The following is a 23,443-nucleotide window of genomic DNA, read 5'->3' as shown; positions in this document are numbered from 1 at the left end:
ACACCTGTGATACCATTACTGTACTTCAGCAACAGTGCCCCTAGTGGTTTAGCTGGACTGTAGCTCAGCTTGGGTACAGTCTGATCTTGGTACAGTCCGAATTCACACTTCAAAACAGATGGGTGACCACTGGGTGTGCCAGAATGTAATCAGTATGATTTGAGGAGGGTGAAACCGGTTCAGGGTTTGGGTGCTGACACCTGTGGGATTTGGCAGCAGTAAGAAATGGAATGTAGACAACTACTTTTCTGGATGCTGGTCTATACCCAACAATGTGTAGCGAGAGCGACAGGACTAGAAGACCACACACACCAGCTGAGGGTCATTCTGTGAAGTGGTGGAAGCAGCCGGATTTGTGAACAAATGTTCACAGGTTTGATTCTGAAGGAGAGAAGATACAGGTGAAATGGCTGAAATCGGTAACGTCACATGGCTGGGGGAATTTGTGGCAATTTGCATGTGGCTGCTATGATGATTCGGTGAAGATTAATTTCCATGAGACTGTCCTTTGTCCATGGAACCCATTAAAGACTTTTTTATACGTCCATTTTGAGATATTTTCAGGCCTACTTGTGCTACATCGCTGTGTCTGTGATTATATCTCTATTCAGTATCATAATGATGATGATAGCACTATGGCCAAAGCCCCAGGACACACTGGAGCTGATTAACTAAAAATTAAAAGACCAGACCAAGCTCTTTTAACATGCTTAGTAGCTAATTATGTGAATATGGCCATCCATATGCATGAGCGGATATTTAGCATGAAGTCAGTGTATGAAGTGTCACAGCAGAGGGACTGAGGTCTTTCTTCAATTTCTTGAAGAAATACTGCATATAGTGGCTTCATTAATCACATGGAAACCTGCAGAAGCCAAACTGCTTTAAGACACTGGTATCCTGTTGGTTAACATTTGTCTGCATGTCTCTATGAATATGGAAATCAATGCAAAGAACCCCTCTCAACACAGATATTATCCAGTTTTATGCTAATTACGCCAGTATTTCTGACATACAAACAGACTCTTAGAGCATAAAGAACTTGACCTCCTGCACTTTTGTGTCAAGAAGGGTAATAAAACACAGAGAAAAGGTAATTCTTGGGTCCTAAACGTAAACACTTGGGCTGGGAGAGAGACGGGTCACAAAACTCATTGAGGAAATGTTTATGGTGGACAGAATATCTGCTATATGGAACACATTGGCCTGGTATCTCCCTCATTAAACATGTTGGTCATACGAGTCTAGATGATAATGTAGTGGTGAAAATGTTGCTTTTTAACAAGACAGTTAATCCCGGCTGTGGTCAATAATGCTCTCCATAGTCTACTTGAATAAAAACATACTTAAACATACAGATAAAAGCATTTACTGCAAGCACTGTAGACTATCCTCTATCAGCTGGTCATTATTTTTCATACTGATCTGTACCCACCAACACATTTCGGGATTGTCTTGGTGAGCAGTTTGGAGGGGATCTTCTCAAGGCAATCTGTCCAAGCTGCTGCCTCTTGAAGCTTTGCGTGGTGATTTGAAAGGGGTCTGGATTCCATATCCCCATTCATCTCAAACATGCAAGGGACACATAAGCAGCTGCTGCACCAAAGTTTCCTTGTTTTCAAATAGAAGTTTGTTTTTTTTTTATCAATACACAAAACTACATAATGCTGAAATGTATTTTATTATTCTAGAGTGTAAAACCTTTATTATAACCACTGATTGTCTTAAATATTACGTGTTTCCATTCCAAGATTACATGCTGGGTAACGCCACGTAATTGTGGTACGCATAATAAAGATGTACTGGACACCTTAACAAAAAGGAGGAAGTACGTTAAAGCAACGTTGGCGGTACTAAATCTTAAATCGGTCGTTTCAGTGTATAAACGTGAACCCATGTAAACAGTAATAATTTATTACATCTAAGAGCAACAACGGACAAACAAATACGAAACATATTTTTACTGTTGGAAAAGCAAAGAACAGATTGTTCCTCTTAAGTAAATCTACCACAGCTCGTTCTTTTTCCATTCGTTTCTCGTATTACTGGATTCACCCTCCCTCTGCTGTTTTGAAATTAATTTACTTTATTGGTTCAGTGGAAGTAGGCGCTCACGGTTCGTGGGAGCCGATTGGCCGAAAGAAGGCTCCGTGACTGCCTACTTGGAATGGGATTGGTGACTTTAAACATCCCCTCTGTGCAGACGGCGCTCCAACCGAAAGCCGGGACACCTGTCATTCAATTGGGCAAAAGCGTCGTCAGTCATGGCCACGCCCGTCTGGGATTGGCCTTGGATAGGCAGGGGCGTGCACCGCTTCGTCGTACCTGTCGTCTTGTGAGAGGCTACGAGCGTTTCCTGTCAGCCCTGCTGTCCCCCTTATCTCCCCGCCTCCACTGCTGGAGAACCAGTCGGTCGCAGCGCTGGAGAGCCGGCTGTAGTGAATACTGGTGGAGGGTGCAGTTGTCGTGCGGGAAGGGACTGACTTAGGGCGGAGGATTTCAAGAAAGGAACGCGGGGCCGGGGGTGGGGGGCTGTCTTTACTATCCAGACGCACGGAGGCTCGCGCAGAACATGGCGGAGCAAAACACGGTCGCCGACAGCAAGCACAAGGCTACTCCCGGTGCCGGGGCCCCGGTCTCAGGCAGCGGAGGCCTGTCCGGCGGGCTGACGCAGCCGGCGGCATGGCAGTCCCTGCTGTCGTTCACCATTCTCTTCCTAGCCTGGCTGGCTGGCTTCAGCTCCCGACTCTTCGCGGTGATCCGCTTTGAAAGCATCATCCACGAGTTCGACCCTTGGTAAGTGCCGCTGTCTTTGGGGGGCGGCTCGCAGCTGCCTGCCCGTCGCTCTTCTCGGTGCAGATAAAGCCGTCAGCTGCTCGACTTGGCTTCAGCTGACATTGACAGTTCGGCCTCCTGCTGGTTTGTTGCCCGCCTACCGGACAACTTTCTAATGCAGCGCAGGCTCCGACATAAATCTGACACGACAAGTCATGTATTTGTGCAACTTGGATCGGTGAAAAAATACAAAGGCTTTCCTCATGCCGCACGAACAAATATGCATTCATTCATCTATTCATTCATCTTCGGCTATCTATTCATCCTTGCATTCATCTGTTCATTCATTCACCCCTTCATTCATGCTTTAAGGATGATGGCGATGGGCACCATGAGGCACAAAATGTTGAAATTGCGAAGCTGTACGTTCCCACGATCTAGCTGAGCGTGATTTTCCAGCTTTTTAAAAAATGTGTCATACAGTTTTTACGCTGTCGCCCTTGACCTCCTCATAAGTGGTCTACGGAGCCGTTTACGTCCGTGAGACGCACTTTTTTAACGCTGAAGCTTAAAGAAGCTGGGATCCGATTGCTCTGGCATGACTGCGTAATTTGATTCCGGGAAATGTGGCTATTTGAATTGAATTCTTGTGATTTCAAGTTGTGGTGGTTCCGCGTTTGTTGGGCCAGATGGAGGGTGACTGACGGCTGCTTCCCTGCGATCAATGCGGCTGTGTGCAGAGCCCTGGCACGGCTCCGCACTTGCCTGCTCATGCTATCTGCCGGCATCGGATCTCCCACTTACATGAACTGTAACGCTTGAGAGACTTCAGCAGGGTTTGAGTGCCTATGAAGAACTAACTTCTAACGCCTTACCTATTACACACAGACACCTCAGCCACCCCTTTAGATTTCAGCTGTTGTTTTCCAGACAAAAATTCACATTTGGCTAATGCTTGAGCCAGATAAGGAAAATATAAGACAATGACACATTGACTATAAATTGCAAAGGCTAATTTGAGAGAATACACAATGTTTGTTTTAACTTTTTGTATAGGCGAATTCACTTTCCTCTGTGTCGGTCTCTCCAAGATGGTTAAGATATAAATAGGGGAAAAGTATTCTGTTTGGAAGTAATGGGAGTATAATGATTAGGAGCCACCCCTGATTTGGTTAAAGTCTGTGTTTCCATGCACTGTACTCTGGCAGTGGTGAATCTCTCGACGCTCTGAGGGAGGTTGTGGGCCCCAAGGAATTATGGGTAAACTGAGTAGGCTGAGGCTATCTATTTAGTGTGTCTGTAAAACGCCATGATCCAGTGCTCGGGGCATTAGTGGATGCTGTTGCTGTGGGTGTTTTGCATCTTTTTTTTGTTTTTCACCTTCAGGGTTGTTCAGCAGAATGGCCTTACTGGGAGTACTGGGAAGCTTATATGGTTCATCTTGGGGATCCTCCCCATGCCCATCTTGCTGTTTGTCTCTGAAGTTTTTTTTAAAACCTTGATCCTTGCGAATATTCCTTTCTGTGTATCCAGGAGAAGCTGTGTTGGAGCAGTGCGTTGTTGGAGAATAACACAGTGGCCAGCCTCTCTTATGTGTAACGTAGGATTAAATGGTGTGTGAGGGGCTGCATTTTACATTATTAGGCGTAGACTTGGAATTTTTATTAGTATATAGTCCATAAGTGGAATCGAAAAGGCTGGTAAGAGTAGGACCTGTAAGGTATGTCCCTTGAGCCTGTGTGTGTGCGTTTGCATACGTGTGCACGCACATAAGTGTGTGTGTGTGTGTGGGCTACATTTGCATAAAGCGATGAGCACCAGAGCAGCTCCAGTGAGTGTGCCAGTTGGCCGGCGTGCCCCTGTGATTATATAAGTACCCTGTAAGCCCCTCTGTAGAGCCGTCACCCCCCTGCTGGGGCGGCTGGTCGGGATCACGTGCAGTGCAGCGGCTGTGTGCATCCAGGCGGACTGTCTCAGATCAGCCCCGGTTAACCTCCTTTGTCGCCTGCGTCCCCGGCCTCTACTTTTCCCCACAAAAAACAACCGAGCTCATTGTTTGGTAAAAATCTTTCAGAAAGCATGAGGTCAAAATTTAAGGATGGCGGGTTGGTCGTGATGTAGAGATAAGATTCTCGCTTCAGTGCTGCCTTTAGTGTCGCCGAGAATTCTCCCATGGTTCTGTTTGCCATGACTCTGGAACAAGCATCTGAACGATGGCTGAATTCCACATATATGCTTGGGTCTTGACATTCATTCCTTTTCCATGGAAAATGTAGTTTTCGTCTTCGCTTTTTCTCCCAGCCTGGGAGTAGTGATCAAGCTTGTCTTGGGTCTCCTTATTGCGTGACACCCCCTTCAGCTCACGAGAGGGGAGGATGAGCAAGATTCGTGCACTCATGTGCTGGGAGCTGCCCGGCTTTCCGCTCCAAAGGCTCGGTGGATGCTGTAAAACCTTCCGTGGTGAGCACAGCCTGCTCACTTCTGACCACGCCTCCTGGTCCACGATAGAGTCTCTCTCTTACCTCCGTTTTGCCAGCCGAAAAGCACGATCTGCTCTGTGTTCCGCCGGCCTGGTTGGATATACCACAGATTCCCGTTTTCTTAAGCCCTGATGCGTCACTGAGGATGCCCAGAGCTCCCTCTTAATGAAAATCACAGACGGTTACGCAGAGCAGCACCGGCGTACCATTAGTGATTACGTTACACGTTAATAACAGTCTCTGAGGCTTTGACAGTGAATATCGTTAGCGCAGGGGGTATGTGCGTGCATGCTATTTTAACCCGTAACAATATCCTCACTTTTGTGTAGAGACCTTTGCCACGGCGGCATAAATTTCACGCCAGGTCAGGCCAGGCCCTGGGGGGTGTATCACGGCCAAGTTCATGCTTTGGCCGTATTTTCAGCCAGAAGCTGTCGGTGGCCCACTGGGGGCTAACGTACCTTTCCAGCTTGGATCGGCAGCTCGACCTTCAAAGGAGCTCAGTTCCTTTATGGTTCAGATGCCTCAGCTCTGAATGTTATTGTCAGACTGGCTGCTCCAGTGCTACCTGAAAAGGAGTCTGTCCTTTTCTGGGGAAATTTTTTTATTTTTTTTGTATAAAATGATTTATATCGTGCCTCCTCACATGGAGTAATCGTGTACCTTGATCTTCCATTGCTTGGCAGATTAGGAAGGCCCTGCCCTTTTATTGAAAAGGGAACCACCAGCTCCTTCCAAGCAGTAGCTTTATCCAGCCCTGCTCGCTGTCCCAGATCAGACCGTGGACCTCCAGGCTGAGAGAGTAACACTTTAGCGTGCTGGGAAGCTGGAGACCTATATGCTCTCGGCTGTTCCCCATCTATCACCACTGTTCACCAATCCAACGATAGTGCCTCCCAAAGTCCCTGCCTACCGGCCAATAGTTGGGGTCAAATGTCTTGCAAATCCCTGCCCCCTTTCAGCAATTGGAGGGAGCTTGGTAGTAGTGGGAGAAGCATTGAAGCAGTCTCTGGCAGAGGGTCCGGTGTCCTGCGCTTCAGTCACCTGTCTCCAGTATGTGCCCCACTGGGGAGTGGGTCATTATTTGGTAGAACAGGCACGGCCCTTGTGCTGTCGGGGGTGACATCTGAGGCCATGGAAAAGTTTGCCTCTGCATTTTTTATGCCTGATTCATGGACAGGTTTTGTACTCGGGCACTGTGCCCCACAGTTCTGAAAATCCTCTGCTTGCATGGATTTCAGAGCAAGCGGCGTCTCTGTCATGTCATCTGGGATGTTGTAATTGACACTGACCTACCGCTCGTTACCCTTCCTGCCGGGAGGGGAGCAGCTGCGCATAGCGCACGGCTCTTCAGGTGTAGGTGTGCGTGCCGCTTTCATTCACGTTTCATTCTCGTTATGCGGTCGGCTGGCAGCAGCTCCCACGCAGAGCGCACGGTGCCCCCCACCCCGTCACAGGAAGCCGGAAAGCCTCAGAAGGAGGTGGCCATTAGGTGTGTGTGACTGTGTGTGTGTGCGCGCACAGACACCTCGCCTTCTCTCTCTTCCCCTCCCTCACTCACACATACACTCTCACACGCTTCCTCCCCCTTCGGGTTGTACGGCTCGTTGCCACGGCTACGTGACCATGTTTGTGTAGGAGCTGTGGTTGCCGGGGGCGATGGCTTGACCCTGCTGGTGGAGGGACGGCAGAGGAGGCGGAGCCAAACCTTCACGGTAACTACATGCACGGAGATTAAAAATAGCAGTGCTGAGGGGGCAGCCTCTGATGGTGGCGTTGTCTGTGTAATCAGGGCTGACTGTACACTCCTCACGGCCGCTTCTCTGCCTGCACTGCCCCCCTCCCTCGCCTGTGCGTGTCACCCACAGCGCAGCGAGTTGGTATCACCGCCCTCTGTGCTGCCCCCCCCCGAATCAGACTTGCTCATCTCTGGGCTCGGTGATGTGTGCATTTACTTATCTACCAGACGGGTCTGTCCAGAGCGCCATATGAGATAAGTATGCCGCAAACATACGGCGACTAGCTTCCAGTGAAGTGTAAGTTAGCATTGTAGTTACACAATAAAGGACAGCATGGGAAAGAGGAGAATAAGAGAGCTGCTTGGTCTGAGACCAATGTAAAGAAGAGTGTTGGGGAAACACCAGAGAGCGGTCCGGGTATGGCAGGTGGGCACTTGGAGGTCTGCATGAGTTGTCCCTGAAACAGATGGGTCTTCTGGTGTTTCTTGAACTGGTGGGGGTGGGGGTCACAATGGTCTTGGATATAAACGGAAGAAGAAAAATAAAAAAACTAAAATCCTCTATTGTCGAAGTCTTAGGCTAAGCCCTAGGATGCTGGTACTCCGACTGTGGGCTGGCTGAGGGGAGCCCGAATGAGGGGAGTGGGGTGGAAGGGGGTGCACAGCGATGGGATCTTCCAGCAGGAGGCACTAGAGAGCGTTTTACACTGGCTGTGGATGATCGCGTAAAACAAAAAGGCAGGGATACGGCGAACCCGGTTGGAGAAGGTGCCACCGCCGAAACGAGCGATCAGCTGATGCTGTGTTACTCCGTTGGGGCAAAGTGCTGAGAAAATGAGGCAGAGTCTTATTATATTAGGGTTAGATGATTGTTATTCTGGGAAATGGGCTTCAATGAGCAGGCCATAAATGGCTTAGATAAAGTGGAAGTGTGTGCTGAGAAAACCTTGATCCAAGTCAACCTGCCTGGATGTAGGTCAATAAGCCTCTATAATGAAGTTCTGCTTTTGTTAAACTAGGCCATACTTTGCAGAATGGTGACACAGGCAGTTCTCCTCTGATTCTTTGTGTAGCGACATGGCCATGCTCTCTGTATTAATTAAACTTGATAAATGATACGTAAATTGATATGTATAATATAGAAAACAGACTTCCCATTTGGTCAACTTCACAAAGACATTTAACTCGCCTGCAAGTGCTGAAATGATGCTCTCAGTGATCACGAAAGAAATTGGCTCGCAATCTTCCCCCCCAGAATGACTGTGTAATTTAGCAGAAACATGACCTGGGATTAGAGATGCACCGGTCAATCGGCCAGGGACCGGAATCTGCCGATAATCAGCGTGCTCGGCCCGGACTGGAGATTGGCTGGTCAGTCTCGTATTTCCGATACCAAACCGGTCCGTTGTACACATGCACCACACGTCATACACACAGCAATGCAGGCAATAGCCTCACACCCGCGTGCACAATCACAGCCACATGCTAACATGTCTTTAGCGTGGAAGTTCCTCACTGTGAGTGAAAACGACGGAAAGACTGCAATTTGTAATACATGTAAAGCCAAAGTAAACCATGGGGGAACCACCACGAAAACATGGTGAAACGTCAGAGGTAAACTTTAAAGTGGTTATGAAACATATACTCGATAATCTTGGAATGGAATAATTATTAAAATTGCAAAGCTTGCTAGTTTTTTTTTTCCTATGATGGTAAAAATGTTTTAGCAAAACTTTAACTCCCTGCCCTATCATGTCCATACAGTATGAATGTATGAAAAAGGCTGATCCTAGTCTAGTTTACTAGTGATGTAAGAACTGTATGTGCATAACATGCAATTTTGGTATTAATATTACTCTGCACCTGTTATTTGGAAAAGAATAGTACACGTCAGTTTTCTTTGGAGGTTTGTAACCTGTGGACATTATTTTAAGACAAGTTTAAAAAAAAAAAGAGAAAAAGGTCAATGTCGTGTTATCTGGTGAATATAAGTAACTGACATTTGTTTTGCTATTTAAAGCTGTTGCACCTGCTCTTGTTTGGTACAGTAAAATATGTCAGATAAAGTTGGGTCTACAGCAACTCATTTTCAGTTAATTGCTATTTGTACCTCTTTCCAGTCACACAGCACTTTATTCTGAGACTCGTTTAAATGACAAACAATCCTGTAACAGTGTGCAGTTTGAGGGAAATTCTAAAGTTTTTAACAATTTCCTCTATTATCAAAATAAAATTCTGCATTGAAGACAAGTTGATTTTTGTTTGTATATGCTGTCAAGTATAGTATCGGCCAGTCACACTTGCAAAAAAAAAATCTGAAATCTTGAATCGGCTAAGAAAATTGCAATCGGTGCATCTCTACCTGGGCTGATAAAGGATGAATTCTTTAATATCACAATCCTTTCGTAAATGCAAAATCACACATGAAGCAGCAGCTGACCGCTTAACAGCCATGGAGTTTAGCTAAAAGCCCATTGATGCTGGGGGGGCTTTGCATTTTGCATCAGTGAGACGTGCTGCTTCCCCTGCATCCCCACCCCCACCCCAGCTGCTCCTCACAAAGTCTCTACCTGTGCCTCCTTACTCATCATGCTCAGCTGTACAGTTCAAGGTGATCACAGGCATGTCACAAGGGGTGGGGTGTGATGTCGTGACTCCTAAGAGTCCCTTAATCTCTGATGAAATATGCCCTCCCCTGCCTTGTTAGTTTTAAACTGCACTAAATATGTGAGTGTGGGAGTGTATGATTATATCTTCATTTTTGTTTGTTTTTTTTCCCCTCCCCAAACCGCCTTTGAGAACAGCAGCGTGCCCCTCAGGTTTATCCTCATCCTAGCACCACAGACACAAGCTTCTCCAGGTGTGACGTCAGTCACCCATGTGCAGCGCTGCCCGTCTCCGTACTGGCAGTTAATCAAAAACGTATCTTAAGAGATACGGGGCCTCGTGATCCAGGGGAAAATCAATAGATTAGAATGAGATTTGCGGGTGCAGTAGATGTATTCCAGGGCTTCTTTCTTGGTTTAATTTTTTCTAGCCTGTGAGGTTCTGCTGGTGGTAAGAAGGTGACGCCACCCTGTTCCCCTGGGAAGTCAGCAAGGCCTTGGCCGACACAAGCTTCACTTACTTTGCTCTGTCGCAGCAGGGGGAGCTGCCAGGTGGTTGACTGGTGGAGCCGCCACTCACTTCACGTCTCATGTGACTGGTCCTTTAGTGACCATGTGCCCACCACGGCCTGCTATAATTGGCTGTTGCCGAGTGTTTGATTGTTGGCGGGCCTAGCCGGAGCCCTCCATCGAGCCTTGGGGCTTCACTCTGTGAGACTGTGTGTTTTTTTGGCTGGGCATGTGTCCTGGGAAGGATGATCTCAGGACTTGAACCCCACTAAAAAGGGGTTTCTTTGATTGCTTGGAGGGCAGTCATTTTTTTTTTGGAGGGCACCGGTGATGTACTAAGATTTATGGTCCCTGTCCGGTTGTGAATGGGGAACCAAGTTAACTACAGTTGATGAGGCTGGAGGAGCAATTTAGTGGTAGTGTATGAGAATGTACCACACACACCCACCTGCACACACGCGCAAACACACCCCCACACAACTGGCTTACAGTAGCTTACATCATGACCAGAAAGAAGGTATTGCTGGTGCGGCACTCTTTTTCTCAAGGTTGTTTTTCTGTTCGAGTTGCATCAACCTGGGGTGGCACATTTAGCCTGGTGCAGTGGCATTGTTTTCAAGCAGCAGCAGGCTGAATTTGCTTTTGGTTGTAATTATGTGTATAAAAATGAGCATGGGGACCCTAGACTGGGGGGGGGGGGGGGGGTGACAGCTGACTGGAAAAAAAGCACATGGCGCCTTTGTGCTGAAGATTTAGCTGAATCAGAAGGAGCCCTCGTAGCCTGCTCAGATTCCCGGCAGATGGTGGTGCATTTCTAGTTTACGCAGAATATCGATATCTTGCAAGGTATAAAAAAGCTGCAGACTGCAAACGTGTAACACTTCGCATCCCGCTGAGCCGAGGTCCTGGTAAACAAATCTGTCAAAAGGGAATGGACTTGTTTCCTCGCTTCTGCACTATTTTACTTCATGCTTGGTGTTATTTTAATGTTTACTGAGAGCCACTCTGTGCAATGGGGCTACTTGTGAATAGAGCACCTCTTTCAGGGTCAGGAGAATGTTCTGGTGAAGGATATCTCTGCTCCTGGTGGTTTCTGGAATGGACTGGGGATAAACCCTGCCCTGTTTGCCACTAAACATGGTAATTCACAGGCAAACCTCTGAGTGGTGCCCGGGCATATCTCTGCATTAGAATAACAATACAAATGGCCTCTTTTTTTGCTTGGTCTGCTTTGGTGAAATCTCTCAGGGGTGTGACACGGCATTGCAGAATTCCCGGTCCTGTACACATAGTAATTTCCACGTTTCCCCTCTCTGATTATCTGCTGCACTTCGCGCTGGGTGTCAGGATGACGGTCAGTCGCTTTATTTAATGGCTTAATTTGGCCCAGTCGCCGCACACCCTGCCCCCCCGCCCCCATTCCTTAAAACAAACTGCCGTTTGATGTTGCCCTCAAAGCGGAGAATACCAATTAACTGTGATACCGCCGGTTGTTCAAGCAGAAAAAGCAGAAGCGTTAAGCCGATCCTGGTGGACTCGGCGGTGTGCCGCGCGGGGGGCTTGCTTTGAATGCAAGGCGTTTCCGCCATCTGCATTGGCTCCTCTGTAGGGGCCCGGGGCCAATCCCACTGTGTATCCTTACTTATTTACATATAGGAGGCTCAGTAATTTTGCACAAATTTTATTTCCGTTGAAATGTGATCTGTATGCTGTGTAGCTGGTTTAGTGGTGGGGGAGGAAGCACGGCAGTGAGGGGGGGATAATTGGATCAGTGCTCACTAGATACTGACTCTCACCCCCTTTCATGTTACCAACTGCCTTAATAAGCTTCCCCATGTCTTGAATTAAAAACCCCCATCAGCTTTTGACATTCAGCTTTACAGTCATTCTGGAAAGACTTGCCTTGCCTAAAGACCTGATTGTTGAAGCTAGTTCGCTAACCTTTGATCCAGCCAAGCGCTTGGCTAACTGAGTAACTAAGCAAGTTAAATGAGTAAAAGATCCAGGCCGCAGACCTGGGGCAGTTGCCTGCTGTTGTACGTTTGCACAAAGCTGTTTGCCTAAGTATCTGAGCACCGAGGTGTCCAAGGGGCAAAACCAGTGAAATATTGTGTGATTGGCTATGATAACCTTCTCCCATGCACAGAGGCCCGAGTGTGACCGCAAGCAGTTTTTGGCCGAGTTGGAGGCTGGGTACCTGTCGGGGGTGAGAGGGGAGAGGAGCAAAGCCGTAAGCAGCTATCCCGGCGGGTCAGGCCTCACTGTATCACGAATCACCTGGCAGTCCTGCAATGGTGGTGCTGCTGCCCCACCCCCATTTCTCCTGTCCCTCGTGAATCCTGGCCCTGCAGGCTTCTCCCGAGCATTTGAGGGACCTTTTGTCCTTCTGCATCTCCTGGGGTAGATAGAGCCCTTCTGTGGGATGATGGTGCCAGTCGTGGAGAGAACATAATGGTGCAGCTGCTGTGTGCGCTTGTGCGTGCATGTGTGTGTGTGCGTGTGCGTGTGTGTGCGTGTGCGTGTGCGTGCGTGTGTGTGTGTGTGTGTGTGTGTGTGTGTGTGTGTGTGTATGTGTGTGTGTGTGTGCGCGCGTGTGCGTGTGCGTGTGCGTGTGCGTGTGCGTGTGTGTGTACGCACGCATCTGCATAGATTAATTGGCTCGATATCTCGGCCCATCAAACATGAAAAGGATGGGATGTATTGTGATTTTAAGGAGTTCAGCGTTAATGTGAAATTCCTTCAAAACATCCCTTTTGACAAACATTTTAAGAACAATATATCTGCTTTATGAATGGAAATATTTGCCCCGCAGCCCATTCTGGGATAAGCGGTTGGATGTTGGACAGAAAAACGTGCCCCTTCATTTACAACTGCCGGAGCCTTTTGGGAGCGTCTGAAATTAAATGAAAACGAAATTAAATGAAAGATGAAGTTTTCACTTGGCACATTCAGATTCTGGTTATCAGTGTGTTTAATTTGAATAGTAAAATTGAAGCTTAATGTGTGTAATCCTTGGGGGGTGGGGGTCCTCTACTTATTCAGTCCTTTCTTTCAATCCCCCCTCCATGGAAAAATGTTTTCCACAAAGTAAAAAGTTACAGGTTTTTGTCACATTGTGGGGAAGTCTGGTCCCCACAATGTAATAACGAAAACACACGCACATGCACAGCAAGCCATTAATTACTGTTCTTAATGTGTTTGCTTCTCTGCTTCCCGTGCCCCCCGACACAGGGCGCTGGCACTGACTGTGAGTGCCGTATATTCCACTGCGCTTAAGCCAGATGCTCATTATGCATGGTATAAATGAGATGGTGAGTATGCCGGTGTCGCAGTGTGTGCCTCGGCAGCATGGGGGCGCTGCTGTGTGATGGAGTGCCCGGCTGCCTGCCACTGCGCGGGTGCCCCTTCCTCCTTCTGAGTAGCCATGAATTCTCCCCCCCCCCACCCCCAAATCATTCTCAGAATCCCCATCTGTCTGTGAGGCCTTGTCCCCCGCCTGCTCCTACTTAATAAATTTTTATTTGCATTAATAAAATCTGAAAATGGCTCTTATTTATCATTTCTCCGCATCCTGCTTGGGGGGGGGGGGGAGAAGAGAATCACGTCCAGCTGCCTCTGCCATAGACATCCATGCCATGGGCCTTTTCTAATACTCATTTTTCATTCCGCCGCAGGTTTGTATTTTATCTTAATCTTCACATTGTGGCCTGTAGTTGTTCCTGATGCGGAAAAAATCGTCTCCTATGAGTTTTCGTCTTGGTGACAGAAAATGGCCATAACTTAACTAAATTTATGGCTGGGTAATTATTTTATTAGAACAATTATTCATTCTCTCTCTATAGAATAATCCATACACACACACACACACACGGATGGGAGTGTTCTTGCCAGACCCCAGCATCCTCCCTGTGGACATTCTCTGACACTCCGGAGTGTCACCGTCGCGCTGGCTCACCCCCAACCTCGCAGTGCCAGGCAGCTGAATCCCTTTCCTAATCTGAGCAGTGTCTCCCTCCATCAGCCTTACCAATCCGCGGCTCCTATGAGAATCGATCTGCACCGGTGGGAAGCATCCAGTCGGGGATCCGCATTAACATTTCTGGCTGTCTTTGTGCTTTGTCAGCTGTCACTGGTGACCTTTCTGTCCTCGCTGCCCGTACCAGCATCTGAAGTCCCCCCGCCCCACCCAGAGTTATGGTGTGTTCTTTTCGAAGTCGGACTTTGGAAATTTGGAACGCCCACTGAAGTCGGAATTCCAACTTTGGAGTTTGAGGAACCTCTACAACCCCAACCTCAGAATTCAAGATGGCTGCACCCTTCATCAACAGAAGTGAAAGCTGTAGTTATGTACTGTTTATTAGCGCTAATGTCTTGTATCATTACATCGGTTGTACACATAGTATTGTCCAAGCGCTGTGGACATGTGCTATTGTGCTGTGGTGTTAGTAAGTAGAGGAGCATCCGTATTTTGCACATACAATCTTTCAGACATAAGAACGAAGAGTACTTTAAGTCCAAATTGTGTTCATTGGGCTCCCGTTTCCTGTCCACAACATCATCTTTTTTTTTTTTTTCCTGCGTGGCAATTCCTCCTAGTACGACTTCTGCCCACTACTCCCGCCGCGCAGCAGCGTAGCGTGCGTACTCCCAGCATCTTAGTTCTTTGTACTTGCCTATATCCTTGAAATGGTGTTGAATAACGACTTACGAACATTTCAAGTTACGAACGGCCAGTCGGAACGTATCCCTTTCATAAGTAGAGGAGCGTCTGTACTGTGTAATATGTTAACTAATATTGCTAATGGTGAAACTGCCTAGAACTGGTATTGCTAAATGGCCTTGTGACTTGCTGTACTGCAGTTAACTGTGTGACATCGAATGGAACACAACATTAACTCCTTCCTGTGGTCATCCAGAGAGGCCCTGTGGCAACACAGAACTGCATCAGCATTTAACACATTTAGCTGCCTTATGGAATTTATTTTTTCATCTTGTCTTTGAGTATTTGCCAGTTTTGTTAATTTTTTATGGTATTTTTTTATTGTGGCATTGCTGGGTAGAGGCATTACAATTTTCTACAGTGCCTTATTTTATTATTGTTATAGTTTTGACTGCAGTTTAAATACAGTGAAATGATTTCTAAATGGTCTTGAACTAGTTGATTAAGTCAGCTGGTGTTTTACAAGTTACAGACTTGTAATTAACGATTGTAGTGCTTGGCTGGTCCAGCTCTACTGTCTATAAATAACGTAGCATAGCAGCCAGTTTGGGTATTTTTAGGTCTGTGGATTTATCTTCGCGTTTCCCCTTACGGGACACTGCCGCTGCTCCTGCTCTGTCAGAACTGACCCCGTTAAATGCTGGTTTTAGGGGACGAAGCCGCCGAACACCAATCCGAGGGTGAAGGGGGAAAGAAAGGATGCAGGTTTTCTGCATGCTGACTTTGATCATGTGTTGGTGGCCAATCACAGCTTTTTATTTGGTTTTTTTTTTTCTGTTTTCATTGAGCACCTGCACCCGAACCCCCTACAGCCACTCCAGTGAATCCCAGGGCCCATCCTGCATCGTATGACTGAAGCCAGGCTCGGTTCCTGATGATGTGTAATATAAGTGCCACATTTTGGAGCTTTCTGGTGCGCATTTCTGATTGTTAGGCTACATAAAGGTTGTGTTTCTTGATTTGCACGGGTAAGATCATCCGGTGTTTAACACGTACGTATAATACATTACCTATTATACGCACTTTAAGCCCGAAATCTCCAGCCACGCTCCTTTTTGTTAAACTTAAAGCTCAGCGCTGTCGTATTTCTTCTGAAGGAAGCAAACTGTATCTGCTGTACCGTGTTTAGCTCTTTGTGCTTCTGAGAGGCGCAGCAGTTCAATAAGGTATTAAAAGTTAAATCCACCTACGTTACATGCTTGGCGACCACAGCAGTATGTCAGTAATTTGTTCCAACTTAAGCACCTACATGAGAAGTCTGCTGATGTATTGCATGTTATTTTTATGCTGCATTTGTGTCAATGGCATGTATGTTCTCCGCTCTTTCCCATGTCCTGCTCGGAAAGTCTGTGTCCTTGTTCAGTCGCTCTGCCTCCTCAGCTTGTGACGCCTCCGCTCCGTGGACGCGATGGCGTCAAAAGTCTCCCTGCCTCTGTCATACGTGGCCATGCTTTCCAGCAAATTGAGTTTGGCCTGTTCTTAAAATCCCAATTAACCCGCAGTGTGGCCATGCTGACAGTCTGGACTGTTGTACAAGTGTCTAATTACAGAAATTAGCCCTGCGGGAAAATCAGTCTGGCTGCTTAATTGGTGCTTCAGCTGACATTTATCTGACTGTAATGAGATCAGTTAAATTGGTCAATATTCCAGCTGTCAGTAGTTGTACTTAAATTTAGAAAATATGCTTCCCGTCAACCCTGTTTGTGGCCAGTGAGTTTTTTTTTTTTTTTTATTATTACACAAATATATTTTATGCACTGTGCTGTCTAAGCTTCGTCTGTGTGTATATTGCAGGTAAGATTAGTAAGGTGGTGTTGTCATTCACAGGGTGTGCAGTGTGTTGGACATCAAAGGGGATGATGGAAGGAACAGGCTGGTTATTTGCGAGCGGGAAGCATGGTCCGGCATCAGCACAAAAAATTATGTCTGAGGGGTAGCAGCGGGCTTTGAGTCAAGCATCTGGGTCTGAGAACGTGTGTTTGGGGCGAGAGGAAAGGGAGCTCAGTCTTAGCCCTGGCAGCAAGCTTTAGTATGGTGAATGACTGAGATAACCGTGATGAGGATCACCCCCCCTCCTTACTTTGTAATGCTAATGTGCTTGTGTGGAATGCTGTAGGGTGTGCTGGCCTGTGTGTGTGTGTGTGTGCGTGTGTCTGTGTGCGTGTGTCTGTGTGTCTGTGTGCACGCCGCTGGCTGATAAATCCTCACACCTCTGTGGTACAGGCTGAACGTGATCCCATTTCACGCACTGATAGATGTGTAACCAAAGTTAGTTTCGGATAAGTTCCGATTTCGTGGGGCTGTGTAGAGCAAGAGGCATAGGCTATGTCCGAATTCAGGGGCTGCGTCCTTCTAAAGCTCATTCAAAGACTGACTGTGTCACAGCAGCGCGACAAGGTTGTCCCATTTCAAAGCCTCCTTCGAATGCGGCCAAGGAATGTTGTTGTTTTGCCAAGATCCCAAGATTTATTGCGCGGACCTTCGAAGGATGCAGCCTACAAAGGCTACATAGACTGAGTCCTTCGAAGGATGCAGCCTACAAAGGCTACATAGACTGAGTCCTTCGAAGGATGTAGCCCCTGAATTCAGACACAGCCATAGAATAGCGAGCTCGCCCCTTAGCCTTCAATCCCCATCTGATGCACTCATACTTCCTGTACTGCTGTTGACGCTCAAAACACACGCACACTCACACTCATTCAGAGTGATGATAATGACCTTTTATTTCGAACATAATCAACAAACCAATATATACACATACATATATACACGCATACCTGCCTATATAGGTACTGTACACACGTGTGCCGCAGACAAAATAAACGAAACTTAACATAAAATGAAGAAGGAAAAAAAAAAGTCAAGTCCGAAATGGAGTAGGAGGAAGTATGTATAATATGTATAGTATTAATATACTTATTAATCCTACCCCGTGTATGTATATACTTATTAATCCTATATACTTATTAATCCTACCCCGTGTATGTATATACTTATTAATCCTATATACTTATTAATCCTACCCCATGTATGTATATACTTATTAATCCTATATACTTATTAATCCTACCTCATGTATGTATATACTTATTAATCCTACCCCGTGTATGTATATACTTATTAATCCTACCCCGTGTATGTATATACTTATTAATCCTATATACTTATTAATCCTACCCCGTGTATGTATATATTTATTAATCCTATATACTTATTAATCCTACCCCGTGTATGTATATACTTATTAATCCTATATATTTATTAATCCTACCCCATGTATGTATATACTTATTAATCCTATATACTTATTAATCCTACCTCATGTATGTATATACTTATTAATCCTATATACTTATTAATCCTACCCCGTGTATGTATATACTTATTAATCCTACCCCATGTATGTTTATACTTATTAATCCTATATACTTATTAATCCTACCCCGTGTATGTATATACTTATTAATCCTACCCCGTGTATGTATATACTTATTAATCCTACCCCGTGTATGTATATACTTATTAATCCTATATACTTATTAATCCTACCCCGTGTATGTATATACTTATTAATCCTATATACTTATTAATCCTACCCCGTGTATGTATATACTTATTAATCCTATATACTTATTAATCCTACCTCGTGTATGTATATACTTATTAATCCTACCCCGTGTATGTATATACTTATTAATCCTACCCCGTGTATGTATATACTTATTAATCCTATATACTTATTAATCCTACCCCGTGTATGTATATACTTATTAATCCTATATACTTATTAATCCTACCCCGTGTATGTATATACTTATTAATCCTATATATTTATTAATCCTACCCCGTGTATGTATATACTTATTAATCCTATATACTTATTAATCCTACCCCGTGTATGTATATACTTATTAATCCTACCCCATGTATGTATATACTTATTAATCCTACCCCATGCTCAACACTCTGTCGAATCGCCATATTCTTTGTTACCCCCACCTCCCCTCATTACTCACCCCATACTAAAAGGGAAAAAAAAGAAAATGTATAACTACAGTGGTAGATGTAATGTGGACACAATTTAGCTGAATTATACATCCCATCAGACACCCAGTTCATCAGTTTCATAATTTTCCAAAAGCAGGTATTAAAGTTTTTTTTAAACTGAATAATGCCTTAACATACCTAGGTCCACTGGAAAACTGTTCCAGAGTTTTACTCCACAAATGGAAATACAAAAGATTTTAACCATTGTTCGTGCATAAGGAGTCTTCAAATTTAACTTTCTCCTCAGTTTTTAGTCCCCTTCTCTGTCAAAACATCCTCTGCTCATTTCCTGGTAACATATTATATCTGGCTTTATACACAATTTGTGCAGTATTATATTTTATAAGATCCATAAACTTCAAGATTTTTGACTTCAAGAACAAAATGTTAGCGTGGTTCTCTGGATCCTACTGCTTAATCACAAACTACAGACAAGGGGCTTTTCTTTTTGCTTCTGGCTGTAGTTAAGCGACTGTTGCGCTGTTTGTTCAGTGTGGTGACACCCACCCCCTACCTGGTGACACTGATGGTTTTACTGGTATGTCCTGAAGGGAGGGGGGTGCTGTGATCCGTTTCCAGGAGGGGCACTGAGCAGATGGCCCAGCCTGTCACCCTGGGAGACTGTACAGGTACCGTAGATTTGTCATGGTTGTATACTTAAGTTTGTTTGACCAGTTCAGACGGTTAGATGGTGCTGGCAGACTGTGGTGTGACCTTCTTTGCGTTGCTTTCTCAGCTCACTCTATAGCTCTAATCATGCCTGTGCTGTTGTGGCTCCTGTGTTAATGTGACCGTGAACTAAAATCAGAGCAAATACTTAGTCTGGCTGATGTGAAAACAATCAAATTTAGTGTGTGAGGGTGGGGCCTTTCTGGCGTAGAAGAAGGTGCGCATTGTTAGATTCCTCCAGAATCTGAGTGAAACATCAGTGTGGCTCTGACAGCTCTTGTTTGACAGCATCTGGGAATTGTACAGATTGTTACATAAAAAATGACAACGACATGTTAGACGTGGGTCTCAGTTTTGCTGCTGCGTGCGTGCGTGTGTGTGCGCTGCGAGCTATATATTATGTATACATTTGGTCCCTTCAGCGTGATTAAAACCTGTTATTTTGACCAGGGGAAACTCAGTTTTATAAAAGTTTGGGAATGCAGTCAAAATTCAAAATAGCCGGAAGTCTTGTATTTTGTTTGCTTACTTATGGGTAAGGTTAGAGCTGGGTAGGGGTTAAGGTTATCATTCTTATCCATAGAAATGAATGGAGAATTCCACGAAGACATAGATACCTAACCTGTGTGTGACAGTGTGTCTGTGCATGTGGCCATGGCTGTTGGTGAAATGATGGTTTAATGTAGCAGAATAGTTAATGGCTGTCTGCGTCCTTGTGTTCTCACTCTTGCCGGCTATGCCCCCCCCCCCCCCCCCACCCGGCACTGATTGATAGCCCCTCAACCCACTGCATTCCGGCACCCACTTTTCTAGTGATTATGCCACCTGCTGATCATGCCTCAGGCCATGAAGACATTGGTGGGAGGGAAGGGTGGTGTGGGGGGGGGGGGGGGTGGCGCCCAGGCTGCGCTATTGCATAGTGTGTCACAGGGTAACTCGTCCCCTCAGTTTGGAGGTGCCTTTGTCAGTTTTGGTGCCCTTCATTAACGATCCGGGGGGGGGGGTGTGCTTGCTGTTTGAGGCAGGGTGTCGAACACAGTAACAGCACAGCAATATTTTCTGTAGTTTTTTTTTGTCGGATCTCCATGGCAACGCCAGATTATAGACCTTTGTGCAAAATGGCCAAGGACGAGAGCAGATGCTGGAGTTTGTCCCGAGCTGTGTTAGTGTGCAGCCGCTGACGATAGATGCATTCTCAGTCCCCGGGGGAGCGCTAGTGTCCACCAACCCCCCCCCCCCCCCCTGTCAAGCCGGGATGTCGGTAAGACACATGAACAAAGCTCTCGTGATCACTGGTCAGTGCTGGGCAGAGCGGTGGAGGAGGGGTAGTCTGTGTATTATGACTGTTTAGATGTTGAAGGTGAGGCTTGCTTCATCTGGGATGGTGCTGCCAATGGGGAAATCATTTGGGGGCCTGGCTGTTTTTAAGCAAGTGAACTTTGATTTCTGCTGCAGTAGATGCTCAGGAACTGCCCTGCTCTGTGCTGCTCGCCGGTTCCGCTTTATTCCACCGCTTTATTCCACCCATTTATTGTGCTCCCTGTTGGTCCCGTTTTATTCTGCCCCTTTCCCACGCTGCTCCCCGGTTTCGCTTTTATTCTGCCCCTTTCCCACGCTGCTCCCCGGTTTCGCTTTTATTCTGCTCCTTTCATGGGCTGCTCGCTGATCCCATTTTATTCTGGCCCTTTCCCGCGCTGCTTCCCGGTTTCGCTTTTATTCTGCTCCTTTCCGACGCTGCTCCCCAGTTTCGCTTTTATTCTGCTCCTTTCATGGGCTGCTCGCTGATCCCATTTTATTCTGGCCCTTTCCCGCGCTGCTCGCTGGTTCTGCTTTATTCCGCCCCTTTCCCGCGCTGCTCGCCGGTTTCGCTTTATTCCCCTCCATTCCCGCGCAGTTCGCTGGTTTCGCTGTATTCCCCTCCATTCCCGCGCAGTTCGCTGGTTTCGCTGTATTCCCCTCCATTCCCGCGCAGTTCGCTGGTTTAGCTTTATTCTGCCCCTTTCTCGCGCTGCTCGCTGGTCCCGCTTTATTCCTCACTTTTCTGTGTCGTGAGCCTTCACTTATCCGTGTCGGATGACTCAGCCGTATGGTTCTGCTCCGGAAGATTCACCCCCCCCCCCCCCCCCAAGAGTGGCCGTTTGTGTGTAGCGCCCCACAGAGTCCCACCATGCCCCACTTCTGCTGTCCAAATTGAGTGTCCCCCCCCCCACCAGGGTCCATTTTGGGACAGCGTTAAGAGTCCTGCTTGCTCCTGAAAAAGGAGCATTTTTATTCTGCGCTTTTAAATGGGTGTCCTGCTACTCCTCTTACACCCCATCAGTCTCTTACACCCCTTTTAAAAAATAGAGATGATTACAGCTGTGTGCCACTAATGACCAAATCCCTCCCCTCCTTTTTAAAGGCGTGTGACTAACTAAATGGAAGTGATTACCCCGTCCCATTACATAGAAGCTTAATGGGTACCCCACCCACGTTTAGCCACCAGTCACCAGTGGCTTGTAGGACTGCATTGCTCTGGCTTCAGCCAATAATGTCCTGCCAGCGAGGCAGAGCATGCTGCTGTGTCTCTGTGGGGGGCGGGGAGGTACATCTCATGGGTTTGACACTTAAATGGAAAAGCGAAATGAGTGATGACAGGAAATAGGGACACTTTCCATTGGCCTGCAGGTGGTGCTGTGACTCATTGGGTAATGGCCACCCTAATGGCAGTGAGACTAATTCCACACCTCCTTTTGTCTTGTTTTTTTTTTTTTAATGCTGTCCTGGGCTTACCTAGCGCCAGGCCCGAGGCAAGTTCTCACCTGACCGATCCGGTGTTCATTATGCACTCACTGGTCACCATCTGCTCCAGCCTGACCTCCGTGAGTGCTCATGTGTCACAGCTGAAATGGCGTCCGATTGGTGGTGCTAATGTGTCACGGCTGAAACGGAATCTGATTGGTGGTGCTCTGCTCATTGTATCATAATTGTATCTAACATTTACTGGTGCCACACTATTGACCTCAGCTTGCCAGTTTCACATGAATTCACAAGACAGGATTGATAAATATGGGACAGATGTCTGTATAATGTGGATCTGAATTCAGCTTATATGCCGTTTCCTCCCAGACATTGTGGAGTAACACACCGGAACGTGCTGGAAGACCCTTGGTGCTCAGTCAGGCACTTTGTTTCAAAAATGCTAATTTTCGCTAAATCGACTCCACTGCCATAAACATGAGTGAACAAGGTGATGGAGTGCCTAGGAAGCATACTGGTTATGAGATTTCAGGCAAAAAGGAAAAGCCTTAGCGCTCAGAAAAGTATGATCTTGTGTTTTGAAATTATTGATTTCGGTGAAGTTATCATTTGGCATTTGGTTAGAGTTTGAGTAGTCTGTCCTAACCCTATTATTTTCTGCAACCATGTCATTTTATTTGTGTGTGTGTGTGTGTTTGCCATTACTATCATGCTATGGTGGAAATGCTTGTTGTGGCACCAGTAAATGTTAGATACATTATGATTTTGACCATTTAAAGCTGAAATATCACCTTTTTCAGCAATGCCTCCCTGGGAAATATGAGTGCATTGATTTCCGCTCTTTGTGTCCTCAGAATCAGGTGGATGGGACATACTTGGAGTCGTCTGATACTCAGGGGGGTTTCTCTCCAAGTTCATAACTGCTCACAGCTAAATGCTGAGTTCCCAGTAGCGGGAGTTTGCCCTGCACGTTTTATAAAAGGCACATTTCCCCAGATCTCGGCACGCAGGCTGGGATGCTGCAGCCGGAGACAGGCCAGCGTGGAGCTGCAACGCCATCCTGCCTTTATTATTCTCTTCACACTTTTCCTACTTTGTGGATGATGTAGTCTCACCATTGGCTGCTAACGAACTGCAGTTTGTGGCAGAGAATTAGCTT

At 46.4% G+C, this 23,443-nt stretch overlaps 1 protein-coding gene across 3 annotated transcripts in view; it reads left to right on the top strand.

Moving 5' to 3' along the window:
* Positions 1-256: 256 nt before the first annotated feature.
* The window catches only part of stt3b (STT3 oligosaccharyltransferase complex catalytic subunit B), a 62,649-nt gene continuing 39,462 nt past the window's right edge, over positions 257-23,443 (top strand). The window contains exon 1 of one of the 3 annotated variants that reach the window (XM_023839043.2): positions 257-401. In XM_023839043.2, coding sequence (XP_023694811.1) covers positions 364-401 — 38 coding nt within the window. In that variant the 5' untranslated portion in view covers positions 257-363. Of the gene's footprint in view, positions 420-2,337; positions 2,797-23,443 lie in introns of those variants that run through there. The other 2 variants (XM_072716312.1, XM_023839042.2) reach the window with 2 other exon arrangements.

This window comes from Paramormyrops kingsleyae, chromosome 9, assembly GCF_048594095.1.
Source record: "Paramormyrops kingsleyae isolate MSU_618 chromosome 9, PKINGS_0.4, whole genome shotgun sequence".
NCBI lineage: Eukaryota > Metazoa > Chordata > Actinopteri > Osteoglossiformes > Mormyridae > Paramormyrops > Paramormyrops kingsleyae.
Note: the sequence above shows the minus strand (reverse complement) of the source record. Positions and strands in the feature narration are given on the sequence as shown.